The sequence below is a fragment of the Ailuropoda melanoleuca genome, chromosome 6 (genome assembly GCF_002007445.2).
Source record: "Ailuropoda melanoleuca isolate Jingjing chromosome 6, ASM200744v2, whole genome shotgun sequence".
Classification (NCBI taxonomy): Eukaryota; Metazoa; Chordata; class Mammalia; order Carnivora; family Ursidae; genus Ailuropoda; species Ailuropoda melanoleuca.
In genome coordinates, this window is record NC_048223.1 from 129,603,884 (window position 1) to 129,629,542 (window position 25,659).

General features: G+C 59.9%; 1 protein-coding gene across 2 annotated transcripts in view; it reads left to right on the forward strand.

Moving 5' to 3' along the window:
- The window catches only part of JAKMIP3 (Janus kinase and microtubule interacting protein 3), a 92,934-nt gene extending 71,236 nt beyond the window's left edge, over window positions 1-21,698 (forward strand). The window contains exons 9-23 of one of the 2 annotated variants that reach the window (XM_034663457.1): window positions 741-800; window positions 1,920-2,048; window positions 3,151-3,279; window positions 4,922-5,005; window positions 6,430-6,492; window positions 9,232-9,330; window positions 10,444-10,542; window positions 10,628-10,681; window positions 13,160-13,225; window positions 13,953-14,021; window positions 14,108-14,185; window positions 17,867-18,044; window positions 19,103-19,191; window positions 20,824-20,893; window positions 21,595-21,698. In XM_034663457.1, the coding sequence (XP_034519348.1) occupies window positions 741-800; window positions 1,920-2,048; window positions 3,151-3,279; window positions 4,922-5,005; window positions 6,430-6,492; window positions 9,232-9,330; window positions 10,444-10,542; window positions 10,628-10,681; window positions 13,160-13,225; window positions 13,953-14,021; window positions 14,108-14,185; window positions 17,867-18,044; window positions 19,103-19,191; window positions 20,824-20,874 (1,248 nt within the window). In that variant the 3' untranslated portion in view covers window positions 20,875-20,893; window positions 21,595-21,698. Of the gene's footprint in view, window positions 1-740; window positions 801-1,919; window positions 2,049-3,150; window positions 3,280-4,921; window positions 5,006-6,429; window positions 6,493-9,231; window positions 9,331-10,443; window positions 10,543-10,627; window positions 10,688-13,159; window positions 13,226-13,952; window positions 14,026-14,107; window positions 14,186-17,866; window positions 18,045-19,102; window positions 19,192-20,823; window positions 20,894-21,594 lie in introns of those variants that run through there. The other variant, XR_004626321.1, reaches the window with a different exon arrangement.
- The last annotated feature ends 3,961 nt before the right edge of the window (window positions 21,699-25,659 follow it).

Consider the following 25,659-nt stretch of genomic DNA (forward strand, 5'->3'; position numbering starts at 1 on the left):
ATTTCCCAGCACACTTGTCCCTGGGACCCCTGGTGCTGGTGGTGTCTTCTAGTCCAGAGAGAGGTGGCCATACCAACACAGGATGCCTGCCCAACGGCTTTGCAGTGGTGACTGAGGATGCCCATCCATTAGGGTCTGATAGATGCCCCAGGTGGTCTTTGGTGATGCCTGCCAGAGCTGGCCCCCAGCTTTGCTCATTCTTCAGGGATGGCTGCCCTCCTGGGAGCACACCCCCACCACGGGGTCCTCCCCCGCTGGCATGGTCCAGCAGTCTAAGCGTGGCTGGTGTATGGTCAGGGTCACGGAAATGCAGTGGAGCTCCCTGGGGGGAAGGGGGTTTTTGGTCTCCTTACTTGGCATCAGGGTCTGTTCCCACCTGCGCGGGGTGCCGTTTCTCCAGATGTCTGCTCAGAGAGTGCGGAGCACGGCTGCGCTCAGGCCCTTTCGGATTCCCGTTTCTGTGTGTGCTGCTCACACACTGTGAAAGATGCTGGAGCTCCCTGAACAGAGCGGGGCCACAGCCCCCCACATGGGCCATCGCTCCTTTCAGCCCAAGCGGAAACCACATGCCATCTGCCCCGAGCTTCAGAGCCAATGGCTCTCCCCGAGCAGGGCTGCGTGTCTGTGACCAGGCAGACAGTAGCCCATCTAGAAGCCACCCTCCAAGTCCGTCCAGATGACCACGCAGGAATGTTGACAGAACTGCTCGACCGCTCAATCTCTTCCACTGGTTTTTGCAGGAGCGAGATAAGCTTTTAAGATTTCGGAAGCAAAGAAAGAAAATGGCCAAACTCCCCAAGGTAAGAGACGATGCTGACGTATGTGTACGCAGCATGTATGTTTTTAAAAGCCACTTGCCACAAGGGAGTTCCTCTCTAGAGACGAAAAGAAGATAATCTTATTATTTCTAAAAATTGTTACTGTACAATAACCAAAATGAACCCCGAATCAACACTCTGTTTATGATTTTACATTTGAAAACGCTACCTTGTTGCTTTTAAATTTCCCAGGGAGGGCAGGTTTCAGAGCAGCAGGGAGGAGGGCTTAGCTCTGGGACCTGGCCTTCCCCTGCCCTGGTGGGAGCTAGAATTCCCGCGTTGCCCTGGGGCCCGCAGGCCTGCCTCGCCACCGCCACCGCGTGGTCCCCAGCCAGCACTGCAGGCTGTAGCACGTGCGCCTGCAGGCCCCACGCGGCCCCCTCCCAGCCGACCTGCGCCCCCAGGGGATCTGAAACACAATCCTTTCCCATAAATGTGTGCTTTTTATTAAAGGAGATCAGGAGCTATTTCCGGAGAATGTTAACTTGTGCTCTGCTTTATGCAAAGTACGTGTGTTTTCTTGTTTGGCTTTTGAATGCTCAAGGGCGTTCCTCACTTAGGCTGGGAGATAATCCTTAGGCACAAATGCTGGCTCCTCTGGCCCCCAGAAGGGCCCGTGGAGGGAGTGACAGGGTGTTGGGGGCTCTCTGTCCTCGGGATTACTGCAGAGCATTTAGAGATTTTCTGGAGGCCTGGGAGCCCGGCCATGCAGAGGAGGCCCTCCCCTCTCCACCTGGGCCCCCACTGTCCCGGCGCTTCCATGAGGCAGGAGTGGGGAGAAGCCAGGCGATTGGGATAAAGGCCAGGAGCCATCCAGATAGACTCAGCAGCCAAGGACAGGATGTTGGTTGACGAAGGTGTGGACCATCAGCCGCACTGCCCTCCAGCCTTGGTGATGCGTGCCCTTCATGAGCTGGACCGTGAAGGGGCCCGTTGGGATTCAGCACAAGGAGGACCCAGGAGGCTCCTGTGACTGGGCCAGGAGTTAGGCAGAGTGTTAGGGACACTGGCAGGAGGGACTTGGATAGAGTGGATGGGGAACATGGGGTCGGGGGGACTCAGGTCCATGCCTGGACTAACTCAGTTCCTTTTGGCCAAAAGCCGGTTGTGGTGGAGACCTTCTTTGGATACGATGAAGAGGCTTCCCTGGAATCCGACGGCTCTTCCATCTCTTACCAAACGGACCGGACGGACCAGACCCCGTGTACCCCCGATGACGACTTGGAGGAGGTAGCCTCCCCCAGGGGCTTCTGGACAGGCTGGGGCAGGGCCTGGAGACAGAGGGGGTCAGGGTCGAGGATCTGGGGACATGGGGTCTGCGGTGAGGCCTGCCCCCGGAGCAGTGGGCTCGCTGGCCCTCCCTGGCTGTGCCCCCCAGTAGCCTGTGGTTTGGCACAGTGAAAAACACTCCGCATTGGCACCCCTTCCTTCACTGGCTTCTCCCCACCGCTGTGCTCATGCCCCTCCCGACAGTGGGACAGAGGCTCCCTGCCTCTCCAAGCGCTGCCTGGGGTCTGAGCCACCCAGTGCGGGGAGGTTGGCACCAGTGCCGAGATGTATATCAGGGCAACGAACAGTGCAGAATAACGTTGTCTCTGATCAAAGCACAGCCAGCCTGTCCTGCCCACCTGTCCTTCTTCCAGAAGGGACCACCCTCAGACGCAGGCAGCTGGCTGAGCCCCGCATGTGGGAGGAAGCTGTGCTTGGTTTGGTCTGACTGGCTCAGCCCCTGTGACTGAAGGACAAGGAGTAGCAGGAAGTCCATGGCCCTGACAGGCCCAGGGGCACTAAGGCCTTGGGTGGGGCCTCCCCTGGCAGATCCGGGCAGGTGGCCCCATGGCCATGGACCCACTTAGAGACCTAAGGCATCGTAGCACAGCTGCCGCCAGCAGCCTTGGGGGTAAGGAGCACAGGGAGCTGGGGCCAGGCTGGGGTTCCTGGGCCTGGTCCCTCTCGGACACAGCCACGCTCCATACCAGACCTAGGCCTTGTTTTCAGAGCAGCAAGCACTTCGGGGCCCCGAGGGGCCCTGGAAAGGCAACAGCAACTCCCTGTCTTCTCCCTGGGGCAACAGGTGTCCTTGTAGCCAGAAGGAGACATTTGGGGATCACTGCAGGAAGGTGGGGGTGGGGAGGAGATGTATTCCCAGGCCCAGGTCTTACCTGACACATTTGGAGGGGCAGGTGGGGCCCCCGCGGAGCCCCTGGCCTGGCTGCCAGCCCCTGAGGTTCACCCTGGGCTCAGGGCAGCCAGCAGGGCCTTTCCCCCAGGGGGCTCTGGGCTCACCTCCCCGGGGCCCCAGGTAACGCCGTGTCTCTGTGCACCTGTCCAGAGCGTGGCCAAGGAGGAGACAGAGCTGAGGTTCCGGCAGCTGACCATGGAGTACCAGGCCCTGCAGAGGGCCTATGCTTTGCTGCAGGAGCAGGTCGGAGGGACACTGGATGCAGAGCGAGAAGTTAAGGTCTAACTGACTTCTACTCCACGACGTTCCGGCTCCCGCTGGGCTCCTCCCCGCTTGACCCCCGGCCTTGCAGGGACACTTGCATCGCTTCACCTTCCAGGCCAAGCCCTCTCTCCCACGATTCTTGCTGGGCCTGCTGATGCTCCCTGAGGCGATTGAGAGCCAAAGTTTGGGCAGCAGCGCTGGCAGTTGGCCAGGCGACGGGTGGGGCCTCCCAGAGCGGTCCCAGGCACAGGTGTGAGTGATGGTCCCCTGGAGAGCCACCCGTGTCCTCTCTGGGGACTGTGGCTGGCCGGCAAGGGGAAATCCGCTTCCTTGCAAACCTGTCAGTGGTGCTCTTGGGGGGCTCTTCCGGAGCTGAGGCTCAGAGTGGAGAAGGGCCAGCGTTGCAGCTCAGTTCTTGAAATTTGCTGAGTTTATTCATTCATCCGATACGTGCTGAGCTCAGCTGCTGTGCCCGCCTTGACCCTGAGCCTCACCAGGCAGGCCCCGCTGGGAGCAGGTAGGTGTCCCCTCCTGCCCTTGCTTCCCTGGACCCTGGGCCAGGTGCTCATGTCCTGTCTGCCAAAGACAGGAACACGGGGCTGACGGGTACCCTCGCTGGCCACCAGGGGAGGCCGTGGCAGGGTCTATGCCCTGCCCTCCCCTGAACCCCTCCCCCTGCTCCCTGACATGTGGCCTGCCCTGCCGGAGCATAAGGAAATGGGCTGCATGCTGTACACTGACGGGCTCCCTGCTCAGCTGCCCTGGGGCTTGAGGGCCAACTCGGTCCCTGGCCACACAGGGCAAGGGGCCTGTCAACTGGCCGGCTGAGCGTGGACTCTTGGAAGCACGGCACAGTGTCAGTGGGGTCCGTCCCCCCAGACCACATCTGTCTTCGCTCCCTGGAGAGTCACTGGGCCTACTCCCTGTCAGCAAAAGGATCTCCCTCCAGCTTGACTTGTATCACTGCAGCCCTAGGAGGGCAGAGGCCGGGGAGGGGAGGCGGGGGAGAGCCAGAGTCCACTGACATCCACCAAAGAGGAACCCAGGGCCAGGCCAGGGGATACCCCGTCCTCCTTAGCTTGAAGGACACCTGACCCTATGCCCAGCTGGCCCAAATGCTCTCATCTGCCCAAAGCTGGTCCCGGGGAGCAGGGACACCCATCGGAATGAGGTGCCCTGTGCCTCAGGGCACTGAGGGTGGGCTTCTGCGGGGGGCACGGGGCGGGGGGCAGGAGGATTGTTCAAGTGCACGCAGAATGCAGAGCAGGAGGTGACCCAGGACCGGCAGAGGGCACCAGTGCGGGCCGGGCCGGCCGATGGCCGGGCCCTGCATACATCCTCCGTGTCAGCCGAGAGCCGTAACAGGCCCCAGTGGCCAGTGCCCCGCAGTGCCCTGCCCTCGTTGGCTGTTTCATCTGGTCAACGGAGATCGCCCCTAACGATCCCTCAGAACGGGTCTGCAGGACGTCCCCGTAATCTAAGTGAGGTCGCTGGCTCCACACAAGCCTCCAAGAGCTCCCTCCGCACCGAGCCTCCCCTGCAAATGCAGATGCCCCCTCCCCGTTAGCGGAGGCGGGAGGCCGGCTGAAAGCCTCTGTCCCCGGGCGTGTCCTGGCTTTGAGAGAAAGTTTGATGTATCTGTCCTCCTGTCCTACAGACCCGTGAGCAGCTGCAAGCAGAGGTGCAGAGAGCCCAGACGCGGATAGAAGACCTGGAACAGACCCTGGCCGAGCAGGGGCAGGTGAGTGCGCAGAGCCTGGCCCTTGCAGGCTGGAGCAGGGGTGCCCCACCAACACGGAGGGCGCCCAAGGGGCGCAGATGGTCCATGGGTGCATGGGGGGGCTGTGCCCTGCAGACTGGCTCCCCGCTAAGAAATGCAGACACTGAAAGGAGCACGTATCAGAGTAAGGGCACCGCACCCTTGACAGGGGACCTGGGCTGGCCCTGTCTCTCCCCCCAGCTCAGGGCCAGGGCTGCCCCTGCAGACGGCCAGTCACTCCCTCACCCCGATGCCCATCGCCACCAATGGGCTCTTCAAATCCTGGGGGTGGGGGTCATCCATCGCCTGTGGCCACGAGCCTCAGTCCTGCTGGATGGCACAGCTCCAGGTGGACCCAAGACGAGCCTGGCGCATGGCCACGAAGGGCCAGGAGGGGCTGCACGGGAAAGTGCCTGGCTCGCCATCAAGCCAGCGCAGACCCACAGTGGTCCTCGACATGTTCACTGCTGGGTGGATGGCGGGATGGACGAGAGGAGGACTTGAGTGACACAGGGTCACGTTGCCCACACCCCCACCTGAGTGTGTGCAGCCCTGGAGTCAGTGCTGGGCCCCTGTAGCCGTTCACCTGAAACATGCAGGACTGGCTCGCGCGCCCCCATGGCTACCGCCCCCCCCCGGGTCCCGTGCACTCGGGCTACGGGAACGGTGTTCAGGAGCCTTCGCGGACCCTGCCTGGACCTCGTCAGCGGGATGCCTGGGCCCCACGCCGTGCCGTTTGTGCTGGAGAAGAGGGGCAGCGGCGGGGTAGCTGGACACGAGCAGGACGCGGCTGCCTTTCATTTGCGGACATGAACCTTCCACGTCACAGATGATTTTGCTGGGAAGATCCTGGAAGGAAGTGGGGTGCCTGGGGCAGCGGGTGTTCCTCCCGACACCTCACTGAGGGTGCTGCTGGTGGACAGAGCGTCGGGGCTTTCGGAGACACCTGACCTCGGCGGGTCAGCGGGGCGTCCAAGCACATCTCTCACCAGAGCACAAAAGCCTGCCTCCTCTGTGTGCCTGAGCGTGAATGGACGGACACCCCCCCAAGTGACCCAGGCTCTTGCCGCCTTCGTGTCAAGGTCCCTGGACCCGTGACCCCCGCATGGCACCATATGCCACTGGTGCCTGGCGTGGGCCAGGAGTGCTGGCCACGTGGTGGCGCGAGGGGTCCCACTGAAGCGGGCTGCCTCTGTCTGCTCTCCGTCCAGGCCCCTCCCGGGAAATACGGGGGAAAGCATGGGCTTTCACTGGCTGCACGACAGGACGGTGGTCAGAAGCCTGCTGCCGAAGCTAAATGTTGAGGCCTTCCGTCGGGTCCTCTGTTCTGCTGAGTCTGATTTAAATGTTGGCTTTGCCTTAATCCTGGGGCGTATTTGTTTCTCCAATCTAATTCTGTTTTCAAGGACATGAAGTGGATTGAGGAAAAGCAAGCGCTGTATCGAAGGAACCAAGAGCTTGTGGGGAAGGTATGCCCCGAGCCCGAGAAAGCATCCCCCGCCCCGGGCTCCCGGGGACTCTTCCGGGAGGGGGTCCTCGGAGGGTCCACGGAGCTGGGTCTGCCCAGCAGCTGTGAGTGTGTCTGGCGTCACCTGAGCCTCCCCGGCAGAGGCCTGGCTGTGGGCTTTCCTGGCTTCTGGGTAACAGGAGGCCCCAAAACGCTGTCGTCCCTGTCACCCCACCCCCAGGCTGGGGCCCTGTGGGCTGGAAGATTTTATGCGATGGGCCAGAAAACATGGTGCCCGCTGGCCTGTTCCCATTAGTGAACTGAGCTCCTGCCTGGAGCCGCCTCACTTGCCCTTCTTCCTGCAGGTGAGACGCCCGTCCTACACACACGAACTCCCTAATTCAGCCCATTCTCGGGGCTCACAGCACAGCCTAGCACAGCGCACGGCTCCTCAGAAGACACCTGGGCAGCTTGGCACGGTCCCCAGTGGGTGGCGCCCTGGAGCTGCTGGAGCTGGAGGCTCTGACCTGGGCGGGAGCAGGGGCTGTGGGTTCAGAGGCAGAAAGGCCACCAGGGCCATCGTCCTGCCCCAGTGAGGGTGCTGCATGTGGCCCACCAGCCACAGGCCTTGTCCTGGGCCAAGGCCACACAGAGGCGGAGACACTTGCCCCAGCAGCCACGGCCCTTCTAGAGAGGAGCCAGCTAGGGCGTCGTCATGAGCCTTAGGGGCGCGACCGTGCTCCGCGCAGACCAGCAGCCTCTGAACCAAGCCGGTGGGCCACAGGCCAGTCCCACACGGGTTCCTGATGCGGGGCTGTCAGGTCTGGAATCATGCGTGACGCCCACATGCTTCCTGGGGGCCGTGCACATGTGTCGTACATCACGGCAGCTGTGTTTTTGGTGCTCTCATACACACTTGAGTGCATGGAAATGTTTGTGTCCACGCTTCTATGTGCGCACACAAATACACATACACACTTAAACACTCACGTGTACATGTAATACTCACATGCACATAAACTCTGCTGTGTGCACACATACATGTACACATAAATGCTTGAGTGCACACATACTCCTCGTACGCTTGCATGCACTTATCTGCTTCTGTGCACTTAAACACCTGCGTGCACACACACGTGCACGTACACACATAAACACTGTGTGCACACTTGCAGTGCTCAGATGCACACTTCTGTGCACTTAAACACCCGCGTGCGCACACACACTCACGTACACACATAAACACTGTGTGCACACTTGCAGTGCTCAGACGCACACTTCTGTGCACTTAAACACCCGCGTGCACACACACACTCACGTACACACGTAAACACTGTGTGCACACTTGCAATGCTCAGACGCACACTTCTGAGCACTTAAACACCCACGTGCACACACACACTCACGTACACACGTAAACACTGTGTGCACACTTGCAATGCTCAGACGCACACTTCTGTGCACTTAAACACCCACGTGCACACACACACTCACGTACACACGTAAACACTGTGTGCACACTTGCAATGCTCAGACGCACACTTCAGCGCACTTAAACACCCACGTGCACACACACACTCACGTACACACGTAAACACTGTGTGCACACTTGCAATGCTCAGACGCACACTTCTGTGCACTTAAACACCCACGTGCACACACACACTCACGTACACACGTAAACACTGTGTGCACACTTGCAATGCTCAGACGCACACTTCAGCGCACTTAAACACCCACGTGCACACACACACTCACGTACACACGTAAACACTGTGTGCACACTTGCAATGCTCAGACGCACACTTCTGTGCACTTAAACACCCACGTGCACACACACACTCACGTACACACGTAAACACTGTGTGCACACTTGCAATGCTCAGACGCACACTTCAGCGCACTTAAACACCCACGTGCCACACACACACTCACGTACACACGTAAACACTGTGTGCACACTTGCAATGCTCAGACGCACACTTCAACCCTGTGCTTTGCTCTGGCTACCATGTGCACTGGGGGGCATTCCCGGTAGGGGCTGCCCGTGGCCTTGGCTGTGCAGCGTGACACTGGGCACCGTGGAAGGAACTCGCCCCCAACGGCACCTTGCAGGACGCTGAGCCCCTGGATCCATCTCCACCCCCCCCCCGAGCATCCCAGCAGGGCATTCAGCTCCCCAAATTCAGTTCAGGGGGGATGGGCCGGGCCATGTGCCCCAGTGGTCGCCCTTCCAGCGCACCCTTCCCTGTTCTCACAAGGCCATGCTTCCCAGGATGCGTTGCGCTCACCCTTTGGAAGGTGACTTCACACGTCAGGTTGACTTGTTTCTTATTCTGTTTGAACAAACCCGTAATTAGTAAAGTCAGCTCTGGAGGGGGCCCAGCAGCTATGGCTCACGGCCCCTCCATTGGACAGCAACGGACCTTCAGGTTCTGGGTCAGCCTGGGCTCGAAGGAGCCCTGTCTTGGCCACAGCGGGGCCGCACAGGGACATCTTAGCGTCTCTTCTCTTGATGGGCCCTCCTCTTCCCCATCTCTGCTCAGACGGCCGGGCAAGGCTCAGGGCCGCTCCCAGGGCATCCAGGGCTCCTCACCCCTGCATCTGCCCCTGCTTCCCCCGCCTCCCCCGATGAGCCAGGAGCAAGGGTTCTGGGTGCCAAGGAAGGTCCACCAACCCCACAGATGGCCAGAAGCTGTCAGGAAAGCCGGGAAGTGGACCTCACAGGACCTCAGCGTCTCATCTGCCTTTTATTTTACAGATTAAACAAATGGAAATAGAAGAGGGTCGGTTAAAACACGAGGTCCAGGATGCGAGGGACCAAAACGAGCTGCTGGAGTTCCGGATCCTGGAACTCGAGGTGCGCCGCGGGCATGGGCACCAGATGCGGGGGGAGCAGGCCGCCACCCCATGGAGCTGCTGTGATGGAGGGAGGCACTTGGCCTTCATGACCTGGGCCTTTGCTAATGACCCCAAGGGGGTGGGTTGGAAGGGGGCATCTCTCTGCACAAAGGCCGTGGAGGAAACCCCAGAATGAACGAAACGTGAGCATCTGCTTCCAGACCCATTGGGCTGGACAATGACGGCTGTGCCCCTATGGGGCTGTGATGGTGGCGGCTGTGCTGAGTGGGGGCCACACGCCCGACCACGACGGTTAGCCAGCGGATGTTTGCTCCTTGCTCATTTAAGAGGCCAAGTGCGGGCAGCTGGGGGCCAAGCAGTGACCAGGTGCCTTTCTGTGCGTGGCTGTCCTAGGCCCCCATCCTCCCCTGTGACCTTGACCTCCTGCAGAGGAGGAAGTGGGAGCCAGTCTCCCTCAGAGAAGGGTCCAGCCACACATGGACGGCCACATGGCTGCCCTCACCTTCCACTGTCTCTCCTGGCCGGGGGGCCATCTCTGAGGCCGGAGGACGTGACCTGGCCTGCTGTCTGCCCTAATGGCTGCCCGCACATAGCCCTGGGGCCACCTCAGTCCTGGCCACTTCAGGACCCCCGGCGATGAGGAGGTCATGACCCTGGCTGGCGGGCACGTGCATGTGTGTGTGTGCACGAGCATGTGGATGCATGCACGCACGCGTGACCGCCCCTTGGCCTCCAGGACTCCTGCTGTGGCCCTGGGTGAGGAGGGGGGCAGCACCACCAGCACTGTCCCCGGGGGCTCGCTCTGGTAGACCTGCGGACATTGACATTGCTCCCACGCCTCCCTCCCGACAGCCTGGGGATTCGTGGTGGACCAGCAAGTCCACGGCGGGGGTGGGACGGAGGAGCACGGAGCTGAGGAGCTGAGCCGGAGCTCCAGGGCCTGCCGGGTTGGGAGGCCCTGCTCCCGCCACCATCTGCACAGGGGTCCTCTGCTGTCCCTGGGCTTGGTTTCACAAACGCAGACCACGTTCACTGGCCCCTGTGTCTCCACCATGTCCCTGGGTGGCCCCCAGCACAGTGCCCAAGTCCAGCCTCCTGCTCTCTGTCCTAGGAGAGGGAGAGGAAGTCTCCGGCCATCAGCTTCCGCCACACCCCCTTCGCAGACGGGAAGAGCCCCCTCCAGGCCTACTGCGAAGCTGAAGGCGTGACGGTAAACCCCTGCCCCCTGCCCCTGCACCCTGCGCCACCCCACCCGGCTGGCACTCACCTCTGGGTCTCCCTCTCTTTGCCTCTAGGACATCCTGGTCACGGAGCTGATGAAGCAGCTGGACATCCTGGGGGATAACGCCGTAAGTGTATGTCGCTCTCCTGACTTGTGCATGCCTCCTCATGCCAGCCCCCAACCCCGTCAGCCCCCCAGGGTCCAGGGACCCCCGTGAGTCATGCTGCCAGTCTGCCATGGCTGCCCTGCCTGCCTGCACCCTCCCTGGGGCCATAGCTGTTTGGGTTGGCCCCTGGAATTTGGGAGCAATCCTGCCCCTTTCTCACGTTCCTGGGCTTAGCTGGGTGGCAACTAGCTCCCAGAAGCCTGGGTTTTGGGGCTGCTGCTCTGCCGGGATGGGGAGCCCTCTGCTGTGCACACCCATTTCCACTGGCCACGATGCTCTGGCCACATGTTCTCAGTTTCTGGAATCCCCGTCTTTAAGCCTTCCCACACCTTGATGGGGGTGGGGGCAACAGCCCCTCTGGTACCTTAGATATCCCAGACTCTCAGGGGTTCCCACTCCCTTGGTTTTGGGGGAAGGGCAGAGACCATAAAGAATCTGTAAGTCTTATTTAGGGCACAGTTCCAAATTCTACAGCAAACTCCTCGAAGATAATTGATTACTGAGTGACCGTACCCCTTCATCCTCCATCTATCCATCCCTCCCTCCACCCTTTACCCTCCAACCGTCATCCCTCCATCCATTTATTCATCCTTCCTCCATCCCTCCATCCATCCCTCCATCCACCCATCCTTCATCCTCTATCCATCATTCTCCATTCTCCATCCATCCATCTTCCATCCTCCGTCTATTCATCCTTCATCTTCTATTCTTCATCATCCATCCATCCATCTGCTATCCATCCTCCAACCATCCATCCATTCTCCATCCATCCATCCTTCATTCTCTGTCCACCCATTCTCCATCCATCCATTCATCTTCCATCCATCCTCCATCCATCCATCCTCCATCCCCTATCCATACATCCTTCATCTTCCATTCATCATCATCCATCCATCCATTCTCTGTCCATCTTCCATCTATCCTCCATCCATTTATTCTCCATCCTCCATCCATCCATTCATTTTCCATCCATCCTCCATACATCCTCTATCCATCCATCCATCCATCCACCCACCCATCCATGTTCCAGCTGCCCTTTATCCATCATCTTGCACTTGTTGAGCCCCCTGCCCAATGAGCAGCTCAACTGTGCTAGAAGGCAGCCCTACTCCACCACCCAGAACTTTTTTTCTCCCAAGGTATACCGATAAGTATAGTCTACTGCTAGTCTGAAGACACCTTGGGCTCCCCATCCTGGCGACTGCTCTTAAAAAAGAGCCAGGCACTTAGTCAAATTAGTGTAGTTCATGAAGTAGGAGGAGAAAAAAAGAGAAACAAATGCACGCACACACACACACACACACTCACGCACACACACACACACACACATCCTCACTCACTCACATGCACCAAAACCCAGGTACTTGCACATGCTCTCACGGCTGGTTGTTCTTCCCAGCAGCTGTGACACGTGCAGGGCCCTGGTTGACAGGGACGCTTCTCTCCTCCCCCACCCTTCCCAGGGAGGAAGTTCTGCTGTCCTTGCGGGCACTCACACCCCCAGATGGAGGGCGTGCTGAGCAGACAGGTTCTGGGCTCTAGGGGGCTGTCCTCCAGCTCAGTGATCCAGCAGGTGCTGCCCTGCTCTGGCCTCTGATTCCCATGCTCCCTGCCCACCGCTGGCTGCCCCACAGGTTGGGTCCTGCAGTGGTGACAGCCCAGCTCCCACCCAGGCGCCGCTGCAGGTAGCAGTTAGAGTCTGAGTGCGTGAAGTGCTCATAACCTCTGAAGAGGCTCGTTGGCCCCAAAGCTGGGCTCAGCCAGAAGACCACCCGGGTGGGTCCCTTGGAAGAGGCATGAATACAACATGCAGAGAAAAGGCAAAGACACGGGGGATGGGGAGCCCTCACCCCACAGTCCTAAGCTCAGGTTTTAGTAATTAATAATGCAGGCTATATATGCGGGAAGCTGGCTTTACACAAAGATGTGGACGAGGGACTGTGGGTTCACGTGTATCGCTGCTGCTTTACGCTCCCCCACCCCACCACTTCTGCCTTACTGGCTGCTTACAATGTCCTGGTCACCAGTACTGGGAGGACGGGAGGGAGCAGAAAAGAGAGCACATCAGAGTCAACAGGGTCTGGGATTCAAGACCCCAGGAGGCCATTTCAGTAAAAGTGACCTTACCTATGACCCCAGCCCCCTGCGCCTCTCCATCAGTGTCACTTCATGGACCCCCATTCACCCCCTCACCAAGCACCCCATTCACCCCTCACTAGGCACCACTCATTCACCCCCAACCAGGTACCCCCATTCACTTCCAACCAGGCAACCCCATTCACCCCTGACCAGGTACCCCATTCACGCCCACCAGGCCCCCCCATTCACCCCACCAGGCCCCCCATTCACCCCCCAGGCCCTTCCCACACCCTCATTATTTTAGTCTGGTGCCTCTGGAAGCCCCGCCCCTGACTGTACCCATGTCTGCTTTGGGCGCAGAATCTGACCAACGAGGAGCAAGTGGTCATCATACAAGCTAGGACAGTCCTGACCTTGGCTGAAAAGGTAACAGCACCTGTGTGGCCGCTCTTGGGACAGGGCTGGGCTCAGCTGGGAGAGGATGCTGCCCCTGAAGGAGGGGCTCCCGGGGTGTGGGGTGCAGAGTCCATGAATGCTGTCAGCCCTGGGAGGTCCCGCACACACTGAGGTCAAACAGCACCCACCACCCGTGTTTGCGGATAACAGATTGGCCAGACTTTGTCTCAAGGCAGACCTTGCCTCAGTTTCCCCCTCCAAAGGCCAGGTAATGGAGTGGGTCTGTATACCACTGGCTTTCTGTTCACCCCACCAGGACCCTCCTCTGGGGGCTGTGCAGCCCAGCTGGGCTCCTCACCTACAGCTGGTCCTTAGCCCCCCACCCCACAGCCAGAGCCTGCCTGGGAGGCCTGCTGTCAGTACCCAGCCCTGGGGCCTCCAGGTGGAAGAGGAGAGGGAGTCCCAGCAAGCAAGGGTGCAGGGGACGGGACGGGGGGAGGACTTCTGCCGGCTGAGCACTCAGGTGCACCTGTTCCCGCCAAACCCCCGCTCACGACCCTTCTCTTCCTGGGGAAGTGGGAGACAAACTTCCTGGACACTCTTGGGGGTGCCTGGACACTGGGCACACGGAGCTCACAGTGCCAACCAGCCCCCACTCCTAGGCGGTCCGTGGCGCCTGGGGGAAGGTGGGATGGCTTTGGCGCCTGTGTGGCCAGCTGAAAGGTCGCCATCACCTGCTCTTCCGGTTTGTGTCCAGTGGCTCCAGCAGATTGAAGAGACGGAGGCGGCCCTGCATCGGAAGATGGTTGACCTAGAGAGTGAGAAGGTTGGTGGGTGTCTTGCCTTGTGTGTACAGCACGGCATCACCAGGTGGATGCCCGAGGCCGAGACGCAGGCCCTCTTGTGTTCCAGGAGCTGTTCAGTAAGCAGAAGGGCTACCTGGATGAGGAGCTGGACTACCGGAAGCAGTCCTTGGACCAGGCTCACAAGGTAAGAGACATGTGGCTGCTGGAGCCTGTGGGGGTGGGGTGCAGACTTGCAGTAGAAACGGGGAAAGTTGTTCACATGCCGGGTGGTGTCTCTCAGGGCCTGGGTCCAGTGTGACCGCCGCAGGGTTAGTCTCTGCCCTTCACCCTCCTGGTCAGTGAGGTCTGGGGATGCCTTACTGCCCCGGCAGCAAACACTTTGCCTCGTGAATGCAGAACTCAAATGGATATTTAAAACGAGTTGAGAAAATAGGATTCATTGACACATAACGCACACACATCAATCAAACACAGTTGAATGTTTGTAAGAAACGTTCTCTGGGGCTCCCTGCGTGTGTGCACCTGCTACTCCGAGAAATGTACGTCGTATCTGCCTGCACACCTGTGTGGCCCATGGGAAGCACTTGCCCCGCGGATAGACCTGGGCGTGTCCCCACGCTGGGTTAACACAGAGATCTGGGAGTCCTTGTAGACACGTCTCCACCATGGTGACACAGTCCCCACTGATGGGTTTGACAACGAGAAATCTCATTTGTTTCAAGAGGGTGACCCCAGATCGGGTACCGGGTCCTTGCCGCTCAGATTATAAGCAGAGGTGCACCACGGGGGGCCTCCCGGAGGTGGGAGGCCCACACGTCTTCCTGGCCGGCAGTCACACCCTGCGTGCGTGCCGCCTCCCAGCGCGGTGCTTCCAGGCCTGCGTTTGTGTCCCTCTGGACCGCCAATCCTCGAAGTCAGAGCGTGTCACAGCACAGCTCAAGGAAAGCTGTCCGGGGGCCCTGGCGAGGCCGCCCGAGGGTTGGCTGAAAGCAGGTGGGGGTTTGGCACCGACCCTGCTGCTAGTGGGACGCCTGAGGCCAGGGACGTCCCACGTGGTAAGTCGAGGTGGGAGTTCCCGCCTTGCGGAGCGTGAGGACAGCGACGTAGTCGTGTGCAGGGCGCGTGGGGCACCAGCAGGTCCTGCCCAGCCTGGAAGCTGACAGCGTGAAGCTTCCGTGAACCCCACCCGGGCACCGTGAGGCAGGGCAGAGCCTCTGCCCAAGCTTACGGTGGGCTTCCTCTGCTGGTGACGGTGGTGGTGACGGTGGCCCACTTACCAGCCAGGGCCTGGGGGACACCTGCGGGAGCCCACAGAGGAGGTGGCTGAGGGCAGTGGCCTCGGAGAGCCGAACGGGCACCGGTGGACCTTCCCAGAAATATGGGCCCAGATCCCTGTTTCCAGCGCACAGTGCAGGGTGGGAAGGATGCTCACAGTATACGGGGCAGCTGGACAGCCCCCCCCCGCTGCCTCCCATGCTCTGCGTACCAGGCAGATGCACAGAGGGGGCAGCTCACCCCCAGCCGCAGGCATTCCTCAGCATACAGCTCAGGAACATGTGGCATCGGAGCCAAAAAGAAGGGTCAGTGTGCAGGGCATCAGAGGGAGGGTTCCCCACACACACGTGCACCCGCATCCCAGACAGCGGGGCGCCCTCGGGGGGCTGCGGGGCTGCGGACCGCTGCCCAGCCTTCACACCCTCCCTGCTTTGTGGACACGAGGCCGCGGCGGGGGTTTCTAAGGGGGAAACGATGGTCCCTGCCGCGTGGTGGCCACTCTCAGGAAGCTGCCGGCTCCTGGCAGGTGGCCCGTGGCTGGCGCTCAGGCAGGGGAGGGTCACTATCACCGCACCTCTCTAGTGCCCAGCTTTGAGCGAAGCCTCCGTGATGCTTGCGCTGAGCGGCCCCCCAGCTGCATTTTCTTTCTTTTTAAATGCTTGAGCGGAACCTGAGCTCTTCTGATGTGGAGCGTGAGCTGTGCTGGCAGCCGGGACGGGTTATTTCGTGGCTGTCAAGAGCGATAAAATGCGAGGTCCTAACGTTTTGGTTTATTTGTTTTTTTCATTCCCTAAAATGTCTACTAAAGCTGAAAGGACTGTTCATAATCATTTTGCCTAAAGGAAAAGACCCTTCATTTCTGAAGAGGTTATGTTTTTGATGGGAGGATGGGTTTCTGTAGTTTAAGAATTTGGTTTTTTCAAAGATTGTATCAGGAAAACCTCTGGAGGAAAAAGCTTTAAAAGTATTCCAGATCTTCTTGGTGAATCCGTTGGGCTCTCTAACAAGGTGTGCATTTTGTCTCCGGAGTTGCCGCAAACGGGTCATTGTGCGTCGGCTCCTGGTGGTTTCTGGGTTGTGCGCTGGATTTCTGGAAGGCCGCAGAAGGGTGAGACCCCAGCCCTACACCGCTTTCTCCCTGTCTCCAGGCCCCGCCAGTGGCCGCTCTCCAGCCTACATGCCCACGGCCCCTGTTCAGCCTTCTCCCACGTCAGCTTCACCTTCAGCCCCGGCCTGGGGGGTCCCAGGGCCCGGCTCCCACTCGGCCAGCCTACTTCTCCTGGGTGTTCTCGCAGGGGGTCTATGGGACAACAGGTCCTTCCCCCGAGGGCTGCGGGGAGCGCCGTGGCCCTTACGTGTTTGGGGACCCGTGGCATGAGGGGGTTCTCTGTCTCCAAGCCCTCAGGGACAGGGTGAGGCCTGCACTCCAGAGCCCCCTGCAGGGCCTGGACCCCAGCTGTCCCCAGCAGGACCCTGTGCAAGTTGTCCAAGCCCACTTGTCTCGTGACCTGGGGCCAATCACAGCAGCTGCCTCAGGGAAGGGGTGGGCACTGGGCGGCTCTGCAGGGGTGGGGTCCTAACCCAGGTTGGGCAGTGCAGACCGGACACCGGGGTACAGGTTTCTCGGGATCTATCATCTGGAGAGTGGAGGTGATTAGGCCGGGAGGTGAGCGCGGCGGGCACACGGGGCCTCTTGGCCAGTGGAGGTGAGGCTGTGTCCGAGGCAGCTGGGAGCCCCTGAAAGAGAGGGGCAGTCTCCCAGAGCTCAGGGGGCCAGGCTGAATCCAAGTGTGGCAGGATGCGTGCCCTCAGAGGCCGCGGGGGAGGGTCCTTCCTGCCTCCTCCAGCTCCTGGGGGCTCTAGGTGTCCCCTAGCCTCTGCCTCCCTCTTCACATGGCTTCTCCCCTGCGTCTTCTGTGACGGCCTCCAAATCCCCTCTCCCCATAAGGACACAAGCCATTGGATTGTTGGATGCCCCCCCATCCCATATGATTTCGTCCTAACATGATGGCAGTTGCAGAGAACTAGCTCTGAATAAGGCCACATTCACAAGTTCAGGGATCAGGACCTGCATGTATCTTCTTGGGGTCACGACTGACCCACCATACGTGACATTGAGGACCACAGAGTGGCCTGGCCTCCCCTGGGGAGAGGCTGGAAGTCAAGGACCTGCCCCACTTCTGTCCTTACATCAGATAAACACCTGTGACCCTCTTCCTTCTTTGGGGCTCATAAACCCAGGGTTTGAGGAAGGCCATGAGCCGAGGAAGAGGCCTTCTCTCTGCTGTCCTTTCCTCCGGCTCCCTGTGGGCTGTCCCCCTACTCTGGTATCGAACATTTGCTTACCCGTTTTCCCAAATGTTAGCATGAATCTACCTCAGAGGTTTCATTGCACACGCCAAAAATCATTTGGAAGGGAATGTTCTCATCATAATGACTCCAGGACTGGGTTTCCACTCTACAGGTCACGTAAGCAGGTCGGAGAGGAAACAGCCCCCTCTGCGGGGTGGCCTGGAGACGCTGTCCCCCGAGGGATCACGGGCTCCCCTTGACCAGCCCGCCAGACTAACATCTCCCCTCCTGCCCCCAGCACATTCTGGAGCTGGAAGCCATGCTGTACGACGCCCTGCAGCAGGAGGCCGGGGCCAAAGTGGCCGAGATCCTGTCAGAGGAGGAGCGTGAGAAGCTCAAGGCGGCCGTGGAGCAGTGGAAACGCCAGGTCATGAGTGAGCTGCGGGAGCGGGACGCCCAGATCCTGCGGGAAGGGGGCTGAGTGCCTGGGGGGTCAGCAGGGGGGTGAAGAGGGTCCTGGGCGCCTGGGGGAGGTCAGCAGGGGCGTCAGCGGGGGGGATGAAGAGGGGGCTGGGCGCTTCATGCGCGGAGTTCCACAGCCACAACCTCCTGTGGCAGCCACATCTCCAGTGGCCACGCCCTCACATGCAGGCCATTGTGCCACACTACACGTCAGACCAGGCTCTGGGTGGCGCATCCCCGCTCTTGGGTCCCCTAACCGCAAGGTCTCTAAAATGCCTCTTCCTTCAACGTTAAGTACATGGTAAAGCTGTGGTCTGGGAAGCTTGTGGACTGGGGAGCAGCCCCTGGCCTTCTCTTGACCGGCCAGTCCATTTCTAACAGTAGGTGAGGGACCCTGGCACACCGGACAGCCTCTGCTCCCTGTGTGTGCCCGTGGGGCCTTTACGGGTGTGTTCTGTGTTCAACTTGCAAAGTCAGATAAATTAGTAACCCAGGCTTTCCTGTGAATGTCTGGGTAACGTCTGACCAGAGCATCAGTCAGCTGCCAGGACACCTGCTGCCAGATTCAGGGTGGTCAGTGTGAGGACCGTACCTGTGGACCCGTCCTTCCCATCAGACAGGCTGTGCAGAGCTCAGCTGCTTCCAGGGTCCAGGCATCCAGGTCCAGCGTGGATGCGCAAATTTTCATCTCATGGGCCTGGTCTACCAGCGTGAACACTAGAGGTCCAGGCACGGCGTCACCTTCACAAGGGGGTCCTCCCTGGGGCTGGTGTCGTGACGCTCGGTGGCTCTTCGCGCTGCTGGTGGCCTCTGGGAGGGTGTGGATTGATCCCTGGGGTTTGCAGCGCACGGTTTATGATGAGAAGTTGTAGGGGAGGCGGAGCAGAGTAGCCGACTGAGGACGGCTGTGTCCAGCAGGGAAACCGAGGCCACGTGACGAGGGAGGCAGAGGCCGGGGGACAGCTAGAGCCGAGCCCCGGTCACTTGTGGTGCAGTGTGGCAGCGGCTCTGCTGCTTGTCCACCACATGAATGAGCGAACACCTTGGTTCCCGAATATTCTGATGGGTGAAGATTTTCCTCCTTTAATCTTGCAGAGAATTAAAGAGTTAGAAGAAAGAATAGAAGGTCAGAAGAGGCAGATAAAGGAACTGGAGGAAAAGGTAACATGCATGTGGGTTTCGGGGTCTGTTTTGCTCCTGGAGCAGAGCCGGTTAGCGCGTTCTGGGGCACAGGGCCGTGTCTCTCCCGGACTCAGTTTCCCCGGCTATAGCAGTGGGAACTGGGCCAGCAATCTAGGGTCCTTGGAGTGCTGGTGGTCATGCCGACTTAAGGATTCCTCCACATTCACCAAGCGGTTGGTCTAAAAGTCAAGCTCCTGGAAGACCCGATTTTCCTCTTGAAAGCAGGCTGTCTGTCCAACTCCAGTCTCTGGTTTCTGGTCCTTAATGCACTTGCTTCAGGGTTGGGTCACTCAGGTACTGGCATGCAGTCAGCTCGGGGCCCAGGGCGCACCAGCTGGCTCTCTTCCTGGACCCCCAGCCCTGCCAGGCGTGGAGTCACAGATGCTCTGTCCTCTCAGCCCATTTTGGCGCTCCCCAAATCGAGGTGCCCAAGTGTGCCAGAGGGAACCCTGCCTCTTCCTGTGTGGTTTGCTTAGTTGGGGGGCCGTTCTCTCTCTGTGATTTAGGGATGTTTTCGTATCTCCGTGGTCACACTGATGTTCGGTTCTTGGGGTCAGTCCTGCCTGTGGGGTGGATCTCACCAAATGACCAGCTCCCCACTGAGCGCCAAGCGAAGTGGCCAGTTGGAGCCCCTTCCCTGCCTTGTGTCTTCCGGAAAGAGCAGGAGAGTGCTGCTTGCACGGGAGCCCCGCGGGTGGGCCGGTCCTCAGCCTCTGTCCAAGGAAGAGGCAGCAGAGGCCGCGAGCCCCAGCCCTCAGGAGAATGGCCCGTCCCAGTGGCCGCCCACCACACCCACCCCTGCTCCTCAGCGACACCTGCCCCTTCCCTGGGCCCTAAACTGTCATCTGCCCAGAGGTCGTCATAGTAACTGTGCACACCTGCTGTGCCCGTGAGCACCCCATGGACGGCCCCTGGAACCGTGCAGGGGGGAAACGGAGGTGTTCCTGCAAATATGATTTGCTGTCCTGTGGACGCTAACACATGGGGAAGCTTCCACCAGGCCTGGAGGGGCAGGGCGCTGTGCTCGGGGCCCAGCCTCACTGAGTCATGGATGGTCTCCCCGCCCCCGCACATAAACATTTGTTTCCCTTTGCATCTTAACGTGAGAGCATTTGTGCGTATGAACCACCTGGATTTTACACACCGGGTGTGAATTCCTTTCACGTGTCTGTGCCGCTGCGGTTTCTCCCGTGTCTGAGTCGGCTGCCCCCCCGCCCCCTTCCAGCCCCGCGAGAGGCTTCGGTGTGGCATCTGTGCAGGCTGCTGGCTCTTTACCACTAACCGTGGGGCCGGGACCGACGTCTTGTCAGGGCGCTGGGTTTGCTGGGCCCTCGGAATGTCTTTCCACAAGACCCCATCCTCGTTGTCCGCCAGCGAGGTCCTGAGCCTCAGCTCCACGGAGGAGGGAGCAGAGGCAGCGGGCAGAGGCGCGTGTGCGGGGTGCGGGGGCAGCACGGGGCTCGGGGCTCCTGCCAGCGCACCCAGGCTCTGCTCCGTGCCCAGTGGAGGCGCGTCCTGTTCTGTCTGTGATACGTCCGTTCCTGCCAGAGCTCTACAAACTCTTTTTCTCTCTCTTTCCCTCCATTCTCTGCCCTCCCCGTCCCTTTTCAGTTTCTATTTTTGTTCTTATTTTTCTCCTTAGCTTTCATTCTGTGGTCATAGCTCGCCTGGCCCCGACACGGTGAGTATTTCCTCGGCTGGCACCGTCCGGTGAGGGTCCCGTCTGCCCCGGGGGGGCCAGCAGAGCCCCCGCACTCGAGCTGCCCACGTGCTGTTGGAAGCCCAAGGCGTGTCCAGAGGGCTGTTCCAAATCCAGGGCCGGGATTTAGGGGTCAGTGAGAGAGGGGGCTTGAGGGCGCTTGCCTGTCTTGAGCGGGAAGGAGCGCGGAGGACCCCTCCCATGCCACCTGCCCCGCCGCAGAGGCGTGCATGCCCTCCGCTTCCCCGCTGCCGTGGCCTCGGCAGGAAGCAGCGGGAGAGCACGGCCCTGTCACGTTTCTTGTCCTTTTCCGCTGGTGCAGAGTATGAGCTGGGCTTACCCTGAAGGCTGGCCCAGAAACGCCCGGGCTTCCGTGACACGTGGGTCGCATTCACGGACGTGAGACCAGTCGTGCTCAGCCGTGGTGTCATCACTGTGGCTTCAGACCAGGGCCACGTGCCAAGGCCGGACCACGGCTTCCTACCCACATGAGATGAGAGGACCAGCAGAGCTGGCCTTGCTGTCCCGCTCAGCCCGTGTCCGCCCCTCCGAGGGTGTCTGAGTCGCTCCCCTCAGGGCAGCGGCATCCTCTCCCTCTCCCTGACCGCCCCACTCCATTCCTCCAGCCCCTTCCTCTCCAGAGAAGCCTCCCTGACATGTGTCCTGTCTCTTGTTTCTTCCAGCCCCCAGAGGAGCCAGACCCCTTTCCTCCAGCTGGACCAGAGAGCAGCGGGTGCCCGGGTGGCCAAACAAGGCGCCCCATCCCGTCGAGGAAGAGGGAGAAAGGGGGGCTTTGAGTGCCTCTGAGCAGGCAGCTGTCCACTCTGACGAGCCAGAATTAGAACTAGTGTTTTGACTGAGGTGCCTCGGGAAGAGGCCTGGTCTCTGCCGCTGGACCCTGGGGCCCCTCCTCCGGACACAGCCTCCCAAGCCCGGTGACAGGGCTGCACGAGGTCCCTGCTGTGCTGGTGCGAAGACCGTTTCTCTGCAGGAGCGTCCACAGCCCCCACGCCCGCCTCGTGGCCCCTTAATTGCAGCACACGTCTCGGATGAACCGTCCAGGAGGAACACAGGCAGCCCCAAAGGACACAGTGAAACCTGTGACCAGAGGTGACCTTCATTCAGGGAAACCCAGATGGGTCACGGGGGATGTCCCGAGGATGGCTCCCCCTGCCCCTCAGCTGTCCTGTGAGCACCTGCTCGCCAGCGTCCTGCGCACCTACTGGCCGACCCCTCCCTGCCTGGTTCTAGGATGCTGTCACCTCAGAGCAAGTGTGGCTGTTCCGCGCACCGTGCCACCCCCCCCCCACCTGCCAGGCCACCCTGAGCCACACGGAGGAACGTGGTGGGACTGACTGGAGACTGAGGAGCGTGACGGTGGGAGGTGGGAGAGCTGAGGGGCCTGCTTTCCTGGAATGCAGAGCCCCAGGCACCGCGGAGGCCCGGGGCACCTGGCGCACCCCTCCACCCCCGCCTGGAGGCCGTGGGCTGCAGGCGAGCTGAATGGGGCTGGAGCTACCCGGTGCAGGACTCCGGCCTTCGCCCTCACAGACAGTGCCCACGCGAGGGCAGCCACGCACCTGTGGTCCTGCAGATACGAGAAGGGAGCCCGACGTCCAGGTGGCAAGCAGGTAAGTGCCCCCGTCCGTCCACGGGAGACCACATTCCCCTCCCTGCTGTTTGGGGTCCTCGTGGGACGCCGCCGCACCTCCTTCTGGCCTCATCTGATCCTGCTTAGTCCAGTGTGGTCCCCACGGAGACGTGGGTTCAGTTTGCTGGGTCCTGCCCTGCAGTGGGAGCGAGGTGTCCGTCCAGGCTCACTTCCCACTACCACCCCCGGACCAGAGTCTCCTCCCTGAGGGGCATCCCTGTGCAGGCTCCTCGGGGGCCCTCACGTGCTGACGCTGTGTGGGCCTCCTTGCCCAGACCCAGGACCCTTCCCCCAGGCTCCGTAGCATGTGCCACGGGGACATCCCTGAGCTTTGAGTTTTGAGGGTGGCCTCATCTCCCGGCAGTGAAGAACTGTCCCAGTGTGCTGCAGCCCCCGCAGGGTCTACTGGCCAGCCCTGCCTGCCCCCACCTCCCTGATCCCGGAAACTCAGAAAGGGGAAGCTACCTACTTTACCCTACATAGCAATCCCCGCCCCTCCTCCTGACCCGTGGCCCCCAGCCTCCCCTCCCCTTCAGGCACAGTCATGAGCTTGGCCTCCTGGCCCCTCACCTCCTCTCCCTGCCTGTCTCCCCTCCCCAGGCTAGGAGGCCGCAGGAGGTCAGGCCCAGCAAGGGCACTCCAGGGCTGTAGCCTCCGTTCTCAGCAGAGTCCCCTGAGTGAGGGTGCTTATGTGGGGCCTGGCGAGGGGCTGGAGGCTGAGTCGCTCGCATCTGCAGGCCGGTGATGGTGGGCCCCCCCGGGGCCCCTCAATGCCCCCCAGAGCTGTGAGCACATCCCCCTCCGTGGGGGGGCCAGGGCCGGGAGAGCAGGGCCTCAAGAAGCAAGCACTGGGCAGACACAACTTCCCTGGGGAGCAAGGGCCCTCAGGCTGCCCCTCAGTGGCCTCAGGGCCAGGATGGGGCTCCCGGGGAGCTCACAGTGGGGCGCCCTCAGCTCGGGGCTGGCGGGGAGCGGCAGCAGCCCCAGACACACTGTGCAGCAGCCCCCTCCCGGGGGTCAGACACCCCGAAAGGTGTGCAGGCATGGAGTCCAGAGGGAAGCACGCCTCCCCCTGCCCAGCCGCCGGGGGTCACAGAGAGCGCTCTTGAACATTCACCGAAATAGGAAAAAGTATCTGAAACAGTGGCACCAGGCTGGCCTGTCACCCCGGCAGAAACAGGAGCTCGGCCGCCCGATGTCCTGTGTGCGGTGGCCCTGGGGCCAGCTCTTTGTCTGATGGCCAGGGGCCACCCCAGGGGCTCCACCGAGCGAGGGCACGTCCGTGCGCTTTATCACGGGTGGGGTACGCATGGTCACTTGGTGACGGCAGCACCTGCAGGCTCTGCCCTCGCGGTGTCCTAACTATGAGATACACGGGGCGCGGAGAGGCCCCAGGCTGCAGAGGTCCTGCTTCTCCATAGCTTCTGCGCACTGAAGTTGATGCCCGTCAGTGGCCTTCCTGCGGCCATGGTGACCGCGGTGCCCTAATGGGGTTTCCGGGGCCCCCATTGCTGCTGTGTTATTCCATTCTCTGAAGAAAGCCCGTCCCTGTCCTACCATTCCTTTCTTTATCCAGTTATTCATGCCAGTACGGACTCAGGCATATTTAATTTATTCTGTGGGTTATAACCCAACACCACCACTAATTACTTTCCTGGCGGGTTGTTCCAGCCTGAGCCACTGAGCCCGTGTTCGCGTGACTCCTGTGCCCCCTTGACACACCCCGTCTGCTGAGTGAGCACGTTCCTACTTTCTGCCACCCCAGGACGGGCTTGTAGTGTCCCCGGCCCAAGGAGCACCTTCCTCCTGTTGCAGGATGGTGTTTGGGGACCGACGTCGCCGGGTGCTGGGTGTGCTCCTTGCCTCAGGTGGGGGGACAGCATTCTCTCTAGGCCGTCCTAGGGGAGGAGCGTGGACATGCTCATGCGTGTGCACACGCCTGTGCACATTTCTGCATCCATCCTTCTGTCTTTCATCCATCCATCCATTTGTCCATCATCTATCCATCCATCCGTCCATCTGTCATCTATCCATCCATCCATCATCTATCCATCATCCATCCGTCTACCATCCATCCATCCATCAGTCTATCCATCTATCACCTATCCAACCATTTCTCCATCCATCTATCATCTATATATCCATCCATCTGTCCATCTGTCTTCTATCCATCCATCTTCTATCCATTCATCCATACATCATCCATCTATCCATCCTTCTATCATCTGTCTATCCATTCATCATCTATCCATCCATCATCTATCTATCCACATATCCATCCGTCCATCTATCCACCCATCTGTCCATCTGTCTATCCATCCATCCGTTCATCTGTCATCTATCCATCATCTATTCATCATCCATCCATCATCCATCCATCATTCATCCATCTGTCCATCTATCATCTATCTATCCATCCGTCCATCATCTATCCATCCATCCATCTGTTGTCTATCCAACTATCTATTGATCATCTATCATTTGTCTGTTATAAAACTGTGAGTTCATAATGATACCTCTAGTTCCAGGCCAACAAGTCAAGATCCATTGCAGCCCTCCCCCCCCCATTAGCTGTAACTTCTTTCTTTGGCTCCCACTGTATACCCCACATGTCCTCACGTGCTCAGTCCCAGTGCACACATGGAGCAGGTTCACGCCTGCTGACCGGACACTGTGGGGACATTCGCCAACTGGGGTGACCCCGTGCACAGTCCTTTTCTCTTTAGCCTGTGGCATCCAGACAAATCCTCTTTTCCAACAGGACTTAGCTAGGCTGTCTTCTTCCCCACCTCCTCCAGTGTGGCTGTGTGTCCATCCGTCACAGCTTCCGTTCCCGTGCCGCTTCCCCACATACTGATTTTTGTTTTATTTACAGTCAGTAAAGTTCACTGTGCTGTACAGTTCTCTGGGCTTTAGCGCACATATGTGCCACCACGGTGCCGATTCAGGACGGTCCCACCAGCCTCAACTCCAGCTTGTGCTCCCTGTCGTCCCCCCTGCGGCCACCCCACCCCCACCCTGCAGTCAAAAAAAAAAAAAAAAAAAAAAAAAAAAAAAAAAAAAAAAAAAAAAAAAAAAAAAAAAAAAAAAAAAAAAA